Source organism: Dermacentor andersoni, chromosome 8 (genome assembly GCF_023375885.2).
Source record: "Dermacentor andersoni chromosome 8, qqDerAnde1_hic_scaffold, whole genome shotgun sequence".
Taxonomy (NCBI): Eukaryota; Metazoa; Arthropoda; class Arachnida; order Ixodida; family Ixodidae; genus Dermacentor; species Dermacentor andersoni.
Window position 1 is genome coordinate 92,230,951 of NC_092821.1, and position 17,644 is coordinate 92,248,594.

General features: G+C 47.3%; 1 protein-coding gene across 1 annotated transcript in view; it reads right to left on the minus strand.

Annotated features, from left to right (window-relative positions):
- Window positions 1-2,948: 2,948 nt before the first annotated feature.
- The window catches only part of LOC126528899 (dermonecrotic toxin SPH-like), a 40,676-nt gene continuing 25,980 nt past the window's right edge, over window positions 2,949-17,644 (minus strand). The window contains exons 5-6 of the mRNA XM_050176488.2: window positions 8,607-8,838; window positions 2,949-3,280 (exon numbers count right to left, since the gene is read on the minus strand). Coding sequence (XP_050032445.1) covers window positions 3,097-3,280; window positions 8,607-8,838 — 416 coding nt within the window. The 3' untranslated portion in view covers window positions 2,949-3,096. The remainder of the gene's footprint in view (window positions 3,281-8,606; window positions 8,839-17,644) is intronic.

Consider the following 17,644-nt stretch of genomic DNA (forward strand, 5'->3'; position numbering starts at 1 on the left):
TGATGCCATCGTGTCCTGGTGACGAAGATCGCCTGCAACCAGCAAGTGCGGCCTCCAGTTCTTCGATGGAGAAAGCAGCGTCCATACGAGGATCCCGGGAGCAAGGGGGCACAATGGGAATAGGTGCGCAAGGTGAATACGTGAGCGCCGGACCCGCGATCCTTGCGCAGTAATCTTCGGCCACCTCGACTTCTCGGCGTCCTTGATGTAGGGCTAGAGACTTAAATGGACGACGCTGTTGAGGAGCTGTTCGAAGACCACGGATTGTTCTCCAGACAACCGACAGAGGTTTACGTGGGTCGAGAGACTCACAAAACGACTTCCAGCGTTGATTGTGCAGTACAGCAAGGCGACGCTGAATTTTCTTTTGAATGCGTCTGGCCTCTCTAAGGTCGTAGAGTGATTTAGTCCGTCGGTACCGTCGCTCCGCTCGCCGGCGGATTGCACGGAGGCTCTGTATTTCCGAATCAAAATCTGTGTATTTTTCTAATGGCCGAAATGAGCGCATAGCATCCTGCATAGCCTTGGCGATCTCAAATTCTAGTGTGGACGAAATGCCTTCGTGGCATGCGTCTTCCATAAGGGATTTAAACACGGGCCAATCTATTGTTTGTTTAAAATTTGATGGAACGGATTTGGTGAGGCCTTTTATCTTCAGGTAGGTAGGAATGTGGTCGCTTCCGTGGGTTTCTATATCTGCGAACCAATGGACGCAGCGAGTGAGGCATCGCGAAACAAATGCTAAGTCTAAACAACTACTATATGTCCGGCCGCGCAGAAACGTGGGACTGCCATCATTTAGACAACAAAGTTCATGGTCGCAAGCAAAGGACACGAGGTTTCTTCCTTTCGAATTTATCTTGTTGCTTCCCCAAAGTGAATGATGCGCGTTGAAGTCCCCAACAACAATCCATGGACCAGGTGTCGCATCTATAATGTCACTCAGTCTCCGCCTATCAAAACGACTTGATGGAGAAAGGTAAGCGCCCACTAAAGTAAACGCAAGGTTTTGTTGTTTCACGGTCAAACACACATACTGATTAGTGTCATGTGGCCGCACTGGATGAACAACATATGTCAATTCACACCGTATGTAGATGGTCACTTTGCTAATGTCAGTACAAGTCGATGACACATGAGGTTCATAGCCTGAGATCCGGACGGGTGTCTGTAGCTTCGGTTCACAGACGACAACAATGGGGCATCGATTGGTGAAAACGTAATGGCGAAAATCACTGCGGCATTTCAGGCCACGGGCATTCCATTGCATAATAGATGCTTCCTTGACTTGTCTGAAGAACGGCTGACGCGGTACAGCCATTGTGCTTGCTACTCGAGGCTCGCAAGAACCGGATCCAGGCCGTCCAGCACTTGTAGTGCACCTCGAGCAGATGGCGTCTGCATGTCGTTTAACAACACGCGAATGACATTCATTAGAGATCTTATTATGGCGATTACTTGCTTGTCTTGACCTCGCACGTGATCTGTGCCCTCATTGGTTCGTCGGTAGTCCACCGTCGACCTTTGTTGGGCTGGAGGACTTAATGTCGGAAGTGCAGGCCAGTCGTTTGCAGTAGAGGTATTCACTGCGTCATCAGACACCGTGTTGTTAGTGTGGGTGAGCGCCTTGGGAGCACCAGCCTCGGGAAGTATCGGCTGTCTTGCGACGGTATCAGCATTTCTAGTAGACGAGGATCGTCTACGGTGACGGCGGACACTACGCCGTCGTACTTTGGCGGCGGCCGCTCTGTGAGTTGAGTTGTCTCTCACCATTTGTTTGAGGACTTTCCGCTCTGTCTTGTGTCTCGGGCAGTCTTTCGACGATGCTTCATGGGGACCGGAGCAATTGGCGCATTTGAAGTGAGTCGCACGGCAAGCATCTGCACTGTGCTGCTCAGAACATCTCGCGCACACGGTCGAATTTTTGCATATGCCGCTGACATGCCCGATCTTCAAACAATTACGACACTGAAGTGGTCTTGGAACGAACGGTCGCACTGGATGACGAAAAAATGCAACTTTCACGTGGGACGGCAAGCTACCTCCCTTGAAAGTTATCCTCACACAGCGTGAATCTCCTAGGCGACGGATTTCAATAATAGGAACATCTGCTGTGGCGGGTTTGACCAAAATAGGCAGATCGTTGTCGTCGATTGACTCATCGACATCATAAATCACACCTGATATAGTATTGCTGTCCTGTGGTATTATGGTGCGAACATTTATCTTGCCCAGCATTTTCACTGTACTCAAGATATCCAATGCTGCTCGGTTCTTGACATCAACCGCGAGAATGTTCTTACGGGTGTTAACTCTCATATCCGTGATCTCATTTGGAACAACAGCCTCTAGTGTTACAGATACGGCTTGCCTGTTTAGCCGATTCAGGTTGTCGGTCGGCGTCACGGGTAAGAAGAGGATGGTATGAGCCGTGTCATGGGCCTTTGCTGCCGCCGTCGTCCTTGTTGAAGACGAGGAGGCAGTGACGATTCTCCTCTTTCCTTTTTGCCTCACAACTGTCAAGTAGTCGCCGTCATCCGACAGATCTTCTTCTGAAGCAGAGTAATACAGCAGGGTGTCCTCGCTGCCTGTGTCGCTCATCAGGTGATTGCGCTTCCTCGGAGCGCTCGACGCTGTGACGTCGGTCTCCTCCGGACGTCTAGCTGACTCCGCTTCCATCACCGAAGGTCTCGGAAGCGGCGCCTCCCGAAAACACGCAAGAGGATAACGCGGACACCGTCAACGTCACCCACAAGACTATAGTAATTATTTCCCGACTGCTGCATGCGGGTACTGAAAATTAGTTCTTACCTGGATTTCCGTAATGTACCCCAAGATATCAGCGCCGGTGGATTTTTGTCATTTGGATCGTGCGTAAAGTATGACCGTTGGTCGTAATGACCCGCATACGTTTCCTTTGTCCTTACGACAGAATGAATTTTCCCACATCACGCCATCAGAATCTGCTTTATATTTTTGTACATTCAGGAATGTAGTACGAAATATTTACACTTCAATGACAAGATTACCGTGAAAGTAGCCTGGCATGCTGCTAGCCGAATTGCTAAATTGCTAGCTTGAACGCTGTATTTTATTTCATCTGTGACCCTCAACATCCACGTCCACGAAGGGCGTCCCTGGAGCTGGAGATTTGTCACCGAAACGAGTCCAGGGATTGTCGTGAATGGTGGCGGGTCGGACCATGCCCCGGAACTCATCTTCCTTCAAAATGGTGGCGAGGCGGTCCGGTCTGTTGGTGATAATGGCGTCCACGCCTTTCCTGCAGTGTGCATGCGAGTAAAATGACTTTAGTTATACCACTTGTGCCCGTTTGCTGAGAAGCTAGAACTTTTTTCTTAGAAAGGCTCTGCAACACTTTTTTCTTTAAAACTGAGAGTACAATGAAATTAGTGCGATGACTTTCCAATAACATATTCACACTGAAATCACATAACATCACAAGACTTTATTTCCTTAACGACGCCGTAGCAGGAGTTGAGGTATACTAGATTATTACATATCACGTACAAATCTGCCGGAGAACGACAAAGGAGCAGTGACAGGAGAAGCAAGACGAGCTAACAGCCACCGCTTTACCGTTTCTTACAATACTTGAGGGGATTGCATGTGTAAGAACGCTTTCGCCAGAGAGTAATTTATGGTAATGAACGCTTGCTTAAAGGCTGGCGTCTATGAGCTGTCGCGCGGATCTATCATGTCATAAGCGGGGCATAATGCATGGGTCCTTCAAGTTGAACAGAATTGTTTATTTGTGTGCCCAAATACAACACCCAACAAACCTTATAATTAGGTGTGCAATGAATAAAAATAAACGCGAAATGAGATGATGAACCAAATAAATGTGACGTACAAAATACACAACTCAGAAGAATAATCCGAAAATATTTTTAAAAATTAAGCTATCATTTATGAAAATGTCAGCGTTATTATTGTATCTCCCGCTGTTAAACAGACACTGTAAACGAATCATGGAACTAAAGTTGCTGGTTTCATTAACTCTAACCACATGATTCCGCGGAAATAGCTCGGGAAATCAAAGCAAATAGATTAAAGCAAACGGGGATATTGAGCATACCTACAAATTCAATTCTGCAAAAATATGCAGTACTGAACTTTATGTCGCCAATTAAATGTTCTCATGGTGTACCTGTCAAGCTTTCTCTTTTAATTGTCATAGCAGGAACGGCCCACGTACCAATCAAAAATATATTAACGAATCTGCGTTGCACTTTTTCAATTTTCTCTTGCAGATGAATACCCCACATACTGCTGAACAGTATTCATGTTTACTAACAACCAAAGGTTGGAACAATCTAATGAAACAATGAAAATTACTAAAGTCATCAATTATTCAAGATAGAAAGCCACGAACGCTAGAAGGCGCGCTTGCAATATGGCCAACATGATCACTGAAATATAAGTTACTGTTAAAATTAACATTTACCTTCATGTTATATACTATTTTAAAAGTGTACCATTCAAAGTTAATACAAAAGCAGCAGGGCACGTTGTTTCTAGTAAAATATATTAGAAACATTTTTGTGCAAGTGTAAGTACGCCACTAGAATGGCACCATTACACTACTGAATTATTTTCGCTTTGTAGAGCAGGATAGTCGTTGATGCCTTTGAAGGAAGCTAACAGCTTTATATAATCAGTTTATAGTAGTGGTTCGACATTTGTAATGCAAGAAGCGAGATAACTTATGAGCACATTGACAAGAATGGGCCCAAGAATCGATGACTGGCGATATATGGTTTTGATAAACTTCGTGATACGGGAACAAAATTTTATTTGATGCAAGTTGTCCTTAAGGAGCAAACAAAGAACATCACTGACACCAAAGATGTTTAAATTATGTACTAAAATGTTATAAATCACCAAATAAAAAGGTTTTGAGAAATCAAAAGGAACACATCTGTCTGACCTCTGTCCTTAACAATTGGTGAAAATTCATTTAGAAAAGACACGAGGTTTGTTTTTGTAGATTGTTCCGGCATCAAGCTATTGTTGCAGTGAAAGTTGGTGCTCGATATGCACGGAAAAATGCTTGCTCAAAACAACTTCAAGAACTATGGTGAAAGGAGAAAGCAGCGACACCGGTCTCTAGTTCTCTACTTTCCCACTGTTGCCAGACATGCTCTGGAACGACAATCAAAATTTTCCATAGTTCTGGAAACAATTTTCGCTTTATAAACAAATTCAAGATGTGTGAGAGAGGCACCGCAAACAAACACGCACACCCCTTAATGATGAAATGTGGGATGCCATGAAATGCTAAAATTTTCGGCTTTGGTGACCGCATAGCAGCTAATACACCCGATGACATCACCACATTGACGACTAAAATTTCACCGATAAAGGTATGTCCGCGCATGCCCGAGACGTCTGGTGCCGATAATGAATAGACAAAACAAAAATAACCGACAAATGCCTGAGCAACAGCATGAGGAGAGGCAGACCAACCACCTGAACTCGTAGCGTGGCTAATACGCGCATTGAGCTTATGTATAAACCTTCGCATTCTTTAAAAATTGATCTGATCACCTTGATCAGTGTAATTACGTGCATTCCAATTACTTATGTTCACACCGATGGCAAAAATATTTGCATTTCGCTCTAACTTAACTGGATTGCTTATACAATTCGCGGTCACTCGATAATCCTTAATGACGATGGACGTTCACTTTTTTACGGAGCACGCCCCGCAATTCACATGAAAACCATAAGGGATATCGTTGATTTCTCTTTGCCAATGTTAGAGCATACACATCAATGTCATTCTTTACCGGAAAATAAAAAGTTCCGTAGCGACTTTTAAATCTGTCGCATTGTAAATCGGAGACAAGTCATAACTTTGAATATATTTAAACATACCAAAGCAATAACCCATTGAAAACAAATATAACATGACGTCACACATCTGTGGTCGTGGTGCAAACAGCAGAAAAATAAAAGATCTGCAATGTCAGATGCCATACGTCCTGTTTTGCAAGGCCACCACTAATCGGAACAACCACGTCCTGATCAAAATTATCGAAAATGAGGTCTCAAATGTTGCCAGATGCATTAGCAATGTTGTTTATTTGCACTAAGGACAAGAACGAAACAAATTATACTAAGACATTTGCGTTTCAGTTAGCGCGTTTATATGCAGAGAAAGGATATATGTTATTTTAATTACCATCGGGGACATTAAGATCACTAAGATATAGCAGTCTTTATTTCAACGTATTAAGAACCGCTGAGAGTGAATACAGGTGGTCAGCAGTAACGTGAGAAGATACGCTACTGGCGAAATAGCACCATTAAACCACAATAGTCTGTTTTTCGCTTGATTTTATTTTGACCCAGAGACTTTCAGTACACACTTAAAGTCGCAGCGCCGTCTAGCTTTGAGCCTATACCTCAGAACAATCAGAATACCGCCATTAAAAGCTACAACCAGAGTAGGGTATCTCCAATTTTTGCGAAAACAGCAGTTTTGTGCAAAGTATTCACTTGTACTGAAACGTTCGTTAAGTTTCAGTAAGACATATAGGTCATAATGTTAAACGGCTAGATTTGAAAGGAATTCATATGCTATTGTTCGAAGGCCACGCCCATTTTCGGTAGTAAACACTTCAAATCATTTGCCCGAGTCCAGTAGTTGCTTCGCTTCCTTTGCCATCAGTGCGCCAAATAATTCGCCGAACGATCGCTTTTCTCGGCCCCGAATACATTGACATCATTCAATTTTTCAAAATCCGCTTCCAGAACTGATGCATGAAAAAAAGCTCTAACTGTCGTGTTTTGTATGCAGCTGTCTGCATGTAATATATTCGGGACAAGATGACTCAGCGTCGTGATAATGCCCTACAGGGTAGTTCCAGGACTCAACCGACACACAAAAAGCTCAGAACGACAGAAAGCTGGGCTACAACCAAAGTAGGGTAGCTTGGGCAGATGAGTTTTGTGCCTTCTTTCATTTTTCGCCTCAGTGCTCCCTTCAGTTGATAGTCGGCGTTCGTGTTGTCCACTTCTCTATTCTTGTGTCCTGTCTGCACGCCTCGCCTCTTTTTTTGCATTATGACACAAAAAGCGCCTTACACTTACGGGGGCCGTTGTCTGACGCCGTCAGTTTGTTGCTGCAACTTGCACCATTTTCAGGAAGGGCGCGTCTCTTACGTTGATAAATAGTGAAGCCTACATCATGAAGGGCAGCATGGTCACGCAGGGTATCATATGCCCCCACCACTCGAAGGCGTCCGGGTTTATCGAAGTTTACAGAAACTGTCGCAGACGGCGCCGCACGTTCTACCTCCGTATAGAACAGACCCACTTTACGACAGGTGATGTCTTGGTTTACCGAGTCGCAGGAATCGTGTCCGCTTAAGAAGCATGTGACAGTGCCGATGAAGACAGCTGTTTGCTATTTTTCCGAATCGTAAAGTGCGCATCAACTCGGTGCAGTGAGCGAGGTGTCTTTGAAGCACCTAATTCTCAGTCTTCACCTAACGCACTTCAGACGAAGGATTGTGGGCCTTCACGAGAAGCCCGCTAAGAAGGTTACCGCAGATGATGCGCACTTCTGGCAAGATTTACAACAAGCAACTGTCTATGCTGCCGCAGTATTTTTCCATGAGGCGCCTATAGTCATTACTTAGTCTTGCCCTTTTCGCCACAAGTAATCATGATGCTTGAAAGTACTGATGCCAGAGGAAACGAAAATTCACACTCGTCGCCCCACAAACTTGCAATGATAACTTCGTGCACAACGGCCACAGCAGTTGCTGCCGGTTGACGATGGCCTCGGAGCAGCTCGGACATGGGCCCTGCGCGCGCGCACTATCCTACGCAGAACAGCGGCGTAGCCATATGGTGGCACACCGGGATGCCTCCTCGCTCGAAATTTACCTGCGATTGTGCGGCCTTCGCAGCCCGCACCCCCTTTTCTCCCCGTCCCATTGTCCAGTAAAAACGGTGTCCCTGCCCCCAAAACAAATTTCTGGCTACGCCACGGACACCGCAGGATGACGCAGGAGAGAGCCAGAGATCTCTTTCGTGAAGTCATGGGCTCCCTTCTACATCCGACACGAACCCTCCTTCCCTCCGGAGACTAATACGCGTTGAATCTTGGGACGGAGGCCTTCCATGGTTCCGGGACCTTTCAAGGCACTCCTCACGTACTCGGCGGTTAGAAATTAATGCGTGCGTATCACGTCGTGAAGGCATGCTTGCCATGAACATTTTCTTTAGCCTTTTTATGACTCGCCTTCAGAATTATCACGTGACGCTCTTCGTAGTCTTTTTGTTTCCTCCATGCCTTAAGAAGATTTCATCTATGCCAAGAGCAAACGGAGCAGTGGCAACTGCCTCAAGAACAAGTGCTTGATTACACCCCATTTCACTCTCTTATTGTAATTGTTTGTGTTCCTTGATGGAGTACGTTCACTCTGCTTGGATACCGGTAGAGTAAACGAACTCCACCCGTCAGAGTTTGCTTGAGCACACACAAATTGGACTCGCGAGAGCTACTTCTTATTCCTAGGCATATATACAAATGATCATGCAATCACTTACGTGGAATCACTGCTTGTGCTCACCTGAGCGAACGTCGGAGTTTCCATCTAATGTCGACGGTCCACTGGTAAACCTTTTCGACGTAGTGGTTCAGCTCGCGGTTGTCGATGATTCTTTGCAGTTTCGAAGCCGACCGCATCAACGAGATGCAGTTCGTGGTGCCGTCTCCTTGCCAACGGTGACCCAGCATGCCGAGTTGCAGGTATACGTTCCGTATAGCACCCAGACGTTCGTTGCTGTTGCTAATATCTACACCTGTCAGGTAGATGGCGAGTGTGCAGTGGACTATAACAGGAGCGAAGCGCCTCAAACAACAACAACAACAACAACAACAACAAAGAAGTGGAGCAGAGCTTCGGCGTCACCATGAAAAACGGTAGTGATCCTATCGCCTGGCTTGTTTTACAGGGAAGCTGTTAGCCTCTAGTTAGCCGCAGAAATCCTACTTCTCTAAACAGAACGTGGCAATGAGTATCTGGGAAGGCACATAATTCCGAATGCCACATTTAAAATGCAATGTCTTGCTTAAAATGGGCAAGTTATAAAGTTGCAAGCCGCTTTAAACCTGCACTAAGTTTACGCAAATCGATGTCAGTGCCGGCAACTTTTTTTGGCAATGTCGTTTAACTAAAACACAGGCGTCGCTCAAAACAGAACAGATCAGTAGTGCACTAAATTTCTGTTATATCTTCCTCCAAAGTCGCTAAAATTGTCGCTAATTAGCTGTCGAGGTAATTTCGTATATAACGTAGACGTTTATGGAGCACTGTAGTACAAGCTAATATGACGTAACTCTTCTGGCACAACGTTTCAAGTTCGTCTAGTGTCTGTGCAGGGGAGTTTGCCACCAAGGTGCTGATAACCTTTACTTTACTAATGCATTTAAAATTATTGCATGACACCTAAATCCTGCGTCTACTTTCAAATTTCAGCATTAGAAATCCAGAAAGTTTAAAAAGTACGCGGGTCGCGTGATTTTTCTTTCACACAGTAGCGATTCGCCCACGTTAGGCCTACAAACTTCTCAGTTTTCGGCGGTCGTGAACGAACTATGGGACACGATCTTGATCAGATAACGTGGCAATGACAACTACACAAATATAATGGTCATGTAGACCTTTAAGCACGTTGAGTACTATACTGCCGCTCCTTAATCCAGCTGAAAGCTCCGTGCAGTATATTTTTATCCGAAAACCGCGAGAAATCGTGGTGGTGCGTTCAGGCTCGCATGAACGTGCCCAGATAGCTGAACCGATAAGTGCAGGTGTGGGCAAAAGTAATTGTAGCAGGGCAGTTGTGGCTAACCTGCACAACAGTGCGCTCTAGCAGTCTCGGGGGGAAGCTAGAAATTGGATCACGCAAGCGTGCAGGCTCGCACGCATATTCAATTCATACTTCTTCATAGGTCAACAGTCCTTTATAAGACAGGACAAGCGTGCGGCCGAGGCCAGTGGGACCCAGGAGTAAAGGGGCTCCAACCATTGCACGAAAATCCTTTACAGGAATAAAAGTTTCTCTCTCTCTCTTCATATGTTACTTACCTGTAGTCGGAGCATCGTTCTGCGCTCTTGAAAGGATGACAACGACAATGAGTATATACTTATAACGAAGATAAAGGGTGAATGTATAATATTTATGTAGTTGAAAGAAGTTCAGGTGCACATAGAAATGCAAAAATAAACACAATTTCCATGTTTCGGCCGGGGTCTACTAATGCAAAAATTAAATGCTTGTTTTTGCTTTGCTTTTCTTGATGAGCGTGCACTTCTTTAAATTTATTACACACCGGATCCGAAGAACTACTCCCTTCACACACACACACACACACACACACACACACACACATATATATATATATATATATATATATATATATATATATATCAACAGGCTACCAAATGCAGCTTCGACGACGTCTTCATGTGAAGAACAGTCACGTGGAACTCCTCTGTCTGGACAAGAAAATTTGACACGGTTAAATCGTCGCGAGCTCGAACCCATGTCTCTCGCCGTTCCTCGTCGGCATTGCCATGACAACGCATGTTCTGTCTTGCTTATACAGGCCGTTGTCCGACAGGAGATAGTAAATTTAGGCCGACCGTCTCTCTGCCCCCTCGTGATGCCGCTGTCAGTCACGATCGGCCCCGCCCAAACCCTGCTTCCCCATTTTCAGTGGTTAAAACTCGCCGTCGTAACCCGGCTGATTGGAGAACACCGGATGATAGGCTGATTTGTTTCAATTGCGCGCGCGTTGGACATACCGCTCGTCATCACCGCCGTCATTGGTCATCGCCCCCTATGTGGAGCTTCCCGTTCGACTGTCCAGATCAAGGTGCTCCCCGTTTCTCTGTGCGTCCTTCATCTGCAAATACCAACATCGTACCTCCAACCTTCCGAACCAGCCGGTCATCATTGACTCATCATCATCATCATCATCATCATTGCATCATCGTTTGCCGCTGGCCCGCCCTTCTTTGCCCGCGTTCGTGCCACAGGAAAATTAGTCGGTGCAGCTCCCGGAGGTAAGGTTACACAACGACCCGGCCAGCAAATCCTCTGATCAAATTGTCTACCCTTGGAAGTATATTAGACGTTGAGGCGGATGGAGCCCCAGTCAAGTCCTTCGTCGACACCGGTGCGCGGATGTCTGTAATGAGTGCCGCCCTTCGCCAAAGCATCCGAAAAGTCCTCACGCCTGCCGTACCGTGCACAGTACGCGTTGCCGATGGCAGTACTCCACCGGTTGTCGGCATGTGTACAGCACGAATAACGATTGCCGGTCATCAAACCACCGTCCTATATATTGTGCTAGAGCACTGTCCGCATGGCCTGATTTTGGGGCTGGTCTTTCTTTCGACCCATTCTGCCCTGATAGACTGCGCTACAGGTATCGTGCAGTTGGACTTTCCTTCTGAAAGCTACTTTGTTTCAGAGCTTCCAGTTTCAGAGCTTTGAAAGCGGGTATGTTCAGAGCTTCCTGAGCCCCTGCACGGCGGAGCTGAAGATGGGGGAGATCCAGACTCTTGTATACCACCCTCCCAACACGGGAACACCACAAGGTGATGTCATTTCAACCACGCTCGCAAGCAATCTGCAAGACGTAGAAGGTCTTCGGCACACAATCTACGCAGCCGGACATAACACTGGGCCACAACAGGGTCCCTCATTGAAAAAGAAGGGCTGCAAACTGCTGCTCGCCTCATCCAAGAACACGTCAGTCAACGGTGACTACAATGATTTCCCGAGAAATCTGAACTCCTACGAGTCTGGCGAGGCCGGGGTAATCACACAGTCCCCATAGACCCAACAATAAAACTCGAGGTACACCTCAACGGGGGCCTCATACCAGAGAAACCAAGGTCAGGGTGCTGGGCATGTGGCTGCAGTCCTACCAGCGGGCCATACACACCCTTGAACTTCTCGAAATTATTATTATTATTATTATTATTGTTTATTTTGAAAACACATATACATATACACAGTTAACAGGAAAGGGAAAGCGAGAAGCAGGCTGGCAACTGCCACCGGAAGGGGCACAACGCCTGCCTACTCTTCTGAAGGGAGGCGACAGCAACACAGAAATGGAAGATAGGAAGGAGGGGAGGAAGAAGGAAAGAGGAAAGGAAGAGCAACAGGACAAATCTAAAGACGAAAGTAGAACTCTGCAGCCGGAATTAAAGTGACGCCGCGTCGAACAGCCTCCACAGTTATCAACCACATCCATGGCTAGTTCGCTATGCGGCTAATTGTGTTCTCCACGATGAGACGCCAAGTACAGCTGCACGTAATCACCGTTTCACCGGTAGTCGGTTCACAATATACACTACAAGGTGTTTGAACCGGCCGCCTCCCATCTTCGAAGGAAGAAGCGTTAGGGCACAGTACTGATCACACACATCACACAATGAAGGTCACGCTCCTACAGAATGTTGAATGTTCATGATACAAACGTGAACTTAAGTTAGTTAACTCTATAAAGGTTAGTAGGGCGCGATGGGCCTGATCACGTTTAGATGCACAACCACAGGGGTATAAACATTCCTCGAGTGTCGCACACCGCAGGCCAAGGAGATTACAGTTGCTCACTAGCGACATGAGCTGCACAATGAAAGCGGGTCACTCAAATATAAGGTGCTGAAGTGTCTCGTAGCAGCCACAAGACGTACACAAAAGACTTGCCACACGCCCTTGTCTGTATAAACGTTCGTGCACGTTAACGCAACCAACCCTCAGCTTGAGCAGTTGTGCTCTCTATAGCGCGACGAGGCAAGCCTCGACCACGAACATGGGGCGGGAACGTTCCATTGCGATGCGCTGATCTGGATGCTGCTTGAGTAGGTGGCGACGAATCAGCAGACGAGCGTCATCAAGCTTGCACAAAATTTCTGGGCAGTCACAGTTTTTATGAACGCAACTTGAAGCGAGCCGATCAGCCTCTTCATTTCCGGCGATTCCTACGTGTGAAGGTATCCATTGAGCAACGAGAGATACCCCATGTGATGTAATTTTGCTCGCAGAGTCAGTAATACTGCGCACAAGTGGACAATCAAGATCACTGCGTTGCAACCTGCTAAGGGCAGCACGGGAGTCCGTAAAGATGACAACCTTCGATGTAGTTAACTGCTCTTGCACGTATTTCAGTGCAACATTAATCACTGCTAGCTGCGCAGTTGTTGACTAAGTTGGATGAGGTATTTGAAAGATACGTCGTTCTTGAGTTGAAGGGCAGTAAAAAGCTGCAGAGGCGCCTTGACCGTCGTTGTGCACAGATGCATATGTCAAAACTTGAACATAATCTGGAAACTTTACGAACATGTGAGACTGAGCTAATTGGAATATTGCCGAAACAGCCATATCAGACTTTTTGTGCATGTCAGGGATTGTGAGGTAAATGAGCAATACGTGTTTCGTGATACCTTTTGGAGGCGGAGACGTATCTGAAGCAGCATGTTCAGAAATGGTGGTGATATCCATAAATAATGCCGCCATTTTTCCCATGCGAGATAACGGGCGCTGAATGAGACGATCAAGGAGCGGTTGACCATTCGATGCGCGGTGCAGACGCTCAGTACGATACAGAGCTCTCTGATCTGCTTGCAGCCTCAGGGGTAACTGATGCGCTTCAGTAAGTAATGCAATAGATTGCGCCTCACGAGGTAATCCAAGCATTAGTCGAAGGGCAACGCGATGATCTCGCTCCAGTTGGGCCATCAAACTAGGTGGTATGTTCAAAATTGGAATTGCGTACAGCATGCCTGAGAGTACAGATGACTGGTACACCTGAAGAGCCGTTGTTTGGTCGCAACCAGCATCTCGAGCAGTCAAGGCGGCCACATACTTAAGGAGGGAGTGCGATTTGCGTCGTACAGATTTAACGGCAAGACGCCAAGAGATGTGATCATTCAGAATTAACCTCAAATAACGGTGTTGTCGCACCCAGTTTATAGGCGTTTCGTCAAGATACAGTCGGCTCATTGTTCTACGAGCGCGTTGTTTAGGGTGATATGCTATTGCAGCCGACTTAGCAGGTGATATGAGCAGGCCAACTTCACCCAAGTACTCCGAAGTAGCGTTGAGTGCTCTTTGCAAGCTTGCACGAAGCCGCGGACCAAGGTGCGGAGGGCCGCTTATCCACACAGCAATGTCATCTGCGTAGACAGCTATGCTCACAGGGAAGTCAGTGTCTCGAGGCAAACGACTTGGAAGCGCGGCGAGTACCGCGTTAAACAAAAGCGGCGATAATACGCTGCCCTGTGGAACACCGCACTTCACATTTCGGTATTCACTAGTTACTCCTCCGACACGCACTTTCATCCGGCGCTCCGATAGAAAATTATGCACAAACTGGAGCAGATGACCCGAAATTCCCGCGGTTGCAAGAGCGAAAATAATCGCCTTATGCGGAACTGAATCGAAAGCTTGCTGTATGTCTAGGAAGAGCATGTAGGCGGAATGCTTGTTTTCTTTAGCGAATTCGAGTGCTGAGACAAGGTCTGATATGCTGTCCAGAGCCGAACGGCGGCGATGAAAGCCACTCATGACATCAGGGAAAAAATTCAGCTCCTCTAGCCTGACATCTAAGCGAAACAAGACCATTCGCTCCATTAACTTGATGATGCTTGAAGTTAGGGATATTGGTCGGTAGGACTTGAGGTGCCTTGCCGGACGTCCGGGCTTTAAAATTGGTATTACCACGGACGATTTCCACTCAGCAGGGATTACACCGGTTCTCCATACTTCATTATACTCGTCAGATATACGGTCATGGAAACTATTATCAACGTTCCGCAATGCTTGGTACGTCACACCATCTGCGCCTGGAGCAGTGCGGCGTTAGGAGAGGCTCAGCGCGTGTCGCAGCTCCTCAAGAGCGAAATCTGCCTCGTCCATCTGGCAGGCAGGACCGTAGGAAGCGGTTACGGTGCTGTGACTTTTCAAAGAAGGAAGGTCGATAATTGTGGCGTCACTGGATGCAGGAGAGACGAAAATGTCTGCAAATGCCTCTGCTATTACTTTTGGTGACTGCCCAGTCGCTATGCTCAATGTAGCCGTAGGATTCTTGCAGATTTCAGGAGTGCGGAGAGCCTTCAGTATGCGCCATACATTTCCAAAACCACTTCCAGTATGCAACGAACTACACAAAGCTTCCCAGCTCTTGCGACGAAGCTGTTTTGTATGCCGCCGTATGGCTGCATCAATGCGATTGTATCTAGTCCAGTCGGTGCGTCGTTTAGAGCGCTGTACCCGTCTATAAGCGCGCCGTCGACATGCGCGGAGCCACAAAAGTTTTAGATCGGGATTTGGTTTGCCGATATTCCGTCGTCGTTGTACTGTAGCTTTTTGTAAGCACTCCCTCATAGGTTTAAATAGGCTGTCTTGAGATGGTGCCTCTGAGATCAGCTGTCGGAACTTGTCCCAGTTAGTAACTGTATAAATGACCTCCTGGCGACCCGCAGTATGTGTTGGTGTTAACCAAATGGGTAGGTGATCTGAGCCCCACGGGTCGGGTTCACATGACCAGGCTAAGCACACATCTCTCGTTGTTATCGCAAGGTCTATAGTTGAATGCTCCTTTCCTCTGCCAATAAATGTAGGTGAACCGTCATTCAGTATTTGTAGATCGTTCTTGATAATGAACTCGTTAATCTTTGCCCCACGATTGTCTTGGGGACGGCTACACCATCGTGGATGGTGGGCATTAAAATTTCCGCATAACACAAACGACGCACCACACCGAGACACTAAGCACTCAAGTAGCGAGGTATCGGAAGAACGTGTAAGCCTGTTGTATATGTTTGCCACCGTCGTACACACACCTCTGAGGCTCACAGTAACAGCTACACACTCAAACTCATCGTCACAGATGCCGTCTGTCTCAATAACCGTGAAGTCCAAGTCAGCACGAACGTACACTGCTGCTTTTGAAGCATTGCGCGTATGCGCCGCCTCCCACCACTGGAAAGAGCCACAAGCTGGTTCGCGCATCGAGTGTTACTGTGGACACCCACGAAGCCTGGCAATCGATATTCGTCTTTCCTTACGTTAGTTTCCTGAAGCGCTATAACATCTGGTGGAGTCTTCATAGCGATTAGTCGAAGGACTAGATCAGCGTGCCGCGGTCGCATCGACCTGACATTCCATTCCTCGAAACCAGTGTCAAGGCGATATCATGCATGATCTCCCGCGTAACATCCAAGAATAGAGGCATGAAGGAAGGGGACACCCTCCGGCTTGTCAGAAGCCTGGTGGTGAGCAAAATCACATACAGCCTGTCCTATTACCATCTCACACAGTCGGAGACGAAGCCGGCCGGCACACTCTTGAGGATGGCTTTCAAGACCGCTCTCTGCCTGCCGATGAGTACATCGACTGAAAAATTATTCGCGCTAGGGTTACACGTACAGCACCATTAGCGAACTGACAGGAGCCATTTACGTCTCGCAACAACAGACTTGCGCGGACTCACACGGGCCAGCAGGTCCTACAAACTTTGGGCTTCCAAGCTATAACAACATGAACCCAAGAAATCTGCTCGATACCTGGTCCCGTCCGGGATAGGTATCACGTTGCCCCGATACCACGCAACATGGACCCTAACCTACACTACGGCAGGAGGAGAGCAAGGGCCCAGTAGATGGAGAAAACATTCAGGTTCCATACCACGACGAGTTTTACGGACGCCACCATCTGTGGGACGAAGAACAAGGGCACAGTGGCAGTGGTATGCGACCACCAAGGCCACGTTATCTCATTAGTAAGATCTCGATGAGGGCTAGTTGGTTCATACTTAAAACTGAGGTGAAACAGTGGGAGAAAGACGAGGACACAAGGAAACAAATACCACAGACAAGCGCTGTCTGTGGTATTTGTTTCCTTGTGTCCTCGTCTTTTTGCGCTGTTTCACCTCAGTTCCACGTTACCTCCGCTGCACCGACCCACCCTTGCACGATCACGGTAGCTGAAGAGCTGGCCCTCGCGTTAGCCGTCCGCGAAGGCCAACACGCAAACAAACCACTAACGATTTGCACGGATTCGCAGCAGGCCTGCCGCAACTTCCTACAGGGAAGAATCGGAAAACCTGCTGCACAAGTCCTAGCCCAAATACTCCAAGAGGATCCTAAGGACATCACCACCCAAACCATCATCTAGGTACCGGGCCACACTGGCATCACGGATAACCTGCAGGCCGCCAGAGCAACTCGAGGATTCGTGCATAACCGAGCACTCATTACGCCGGCTGCAGAAGACCCGGACCCTGTCGACTTCAAATATTCAGCCATCGTGAACTACCACAGAGGGAGTCGCTTGCGATATCCACCACCCCATCGAAATCAAAAGACAGAGGATGTCGCTGCCTGGCGTAGCCTCCAGACAGGCACTTACACGAACCTACACATATTACATCGCATACACCCCACAGCCTACAAGGACGAATGCCCGTGGTGTGGGGTTACACCAACCCTATACCACATTACGTGGGAGTGCAAACTACACAACATAGAACACCACGACACGAACACCACGAGGGAGCGATGCGAGGCACTGTTGTCCAGCTCGGCTC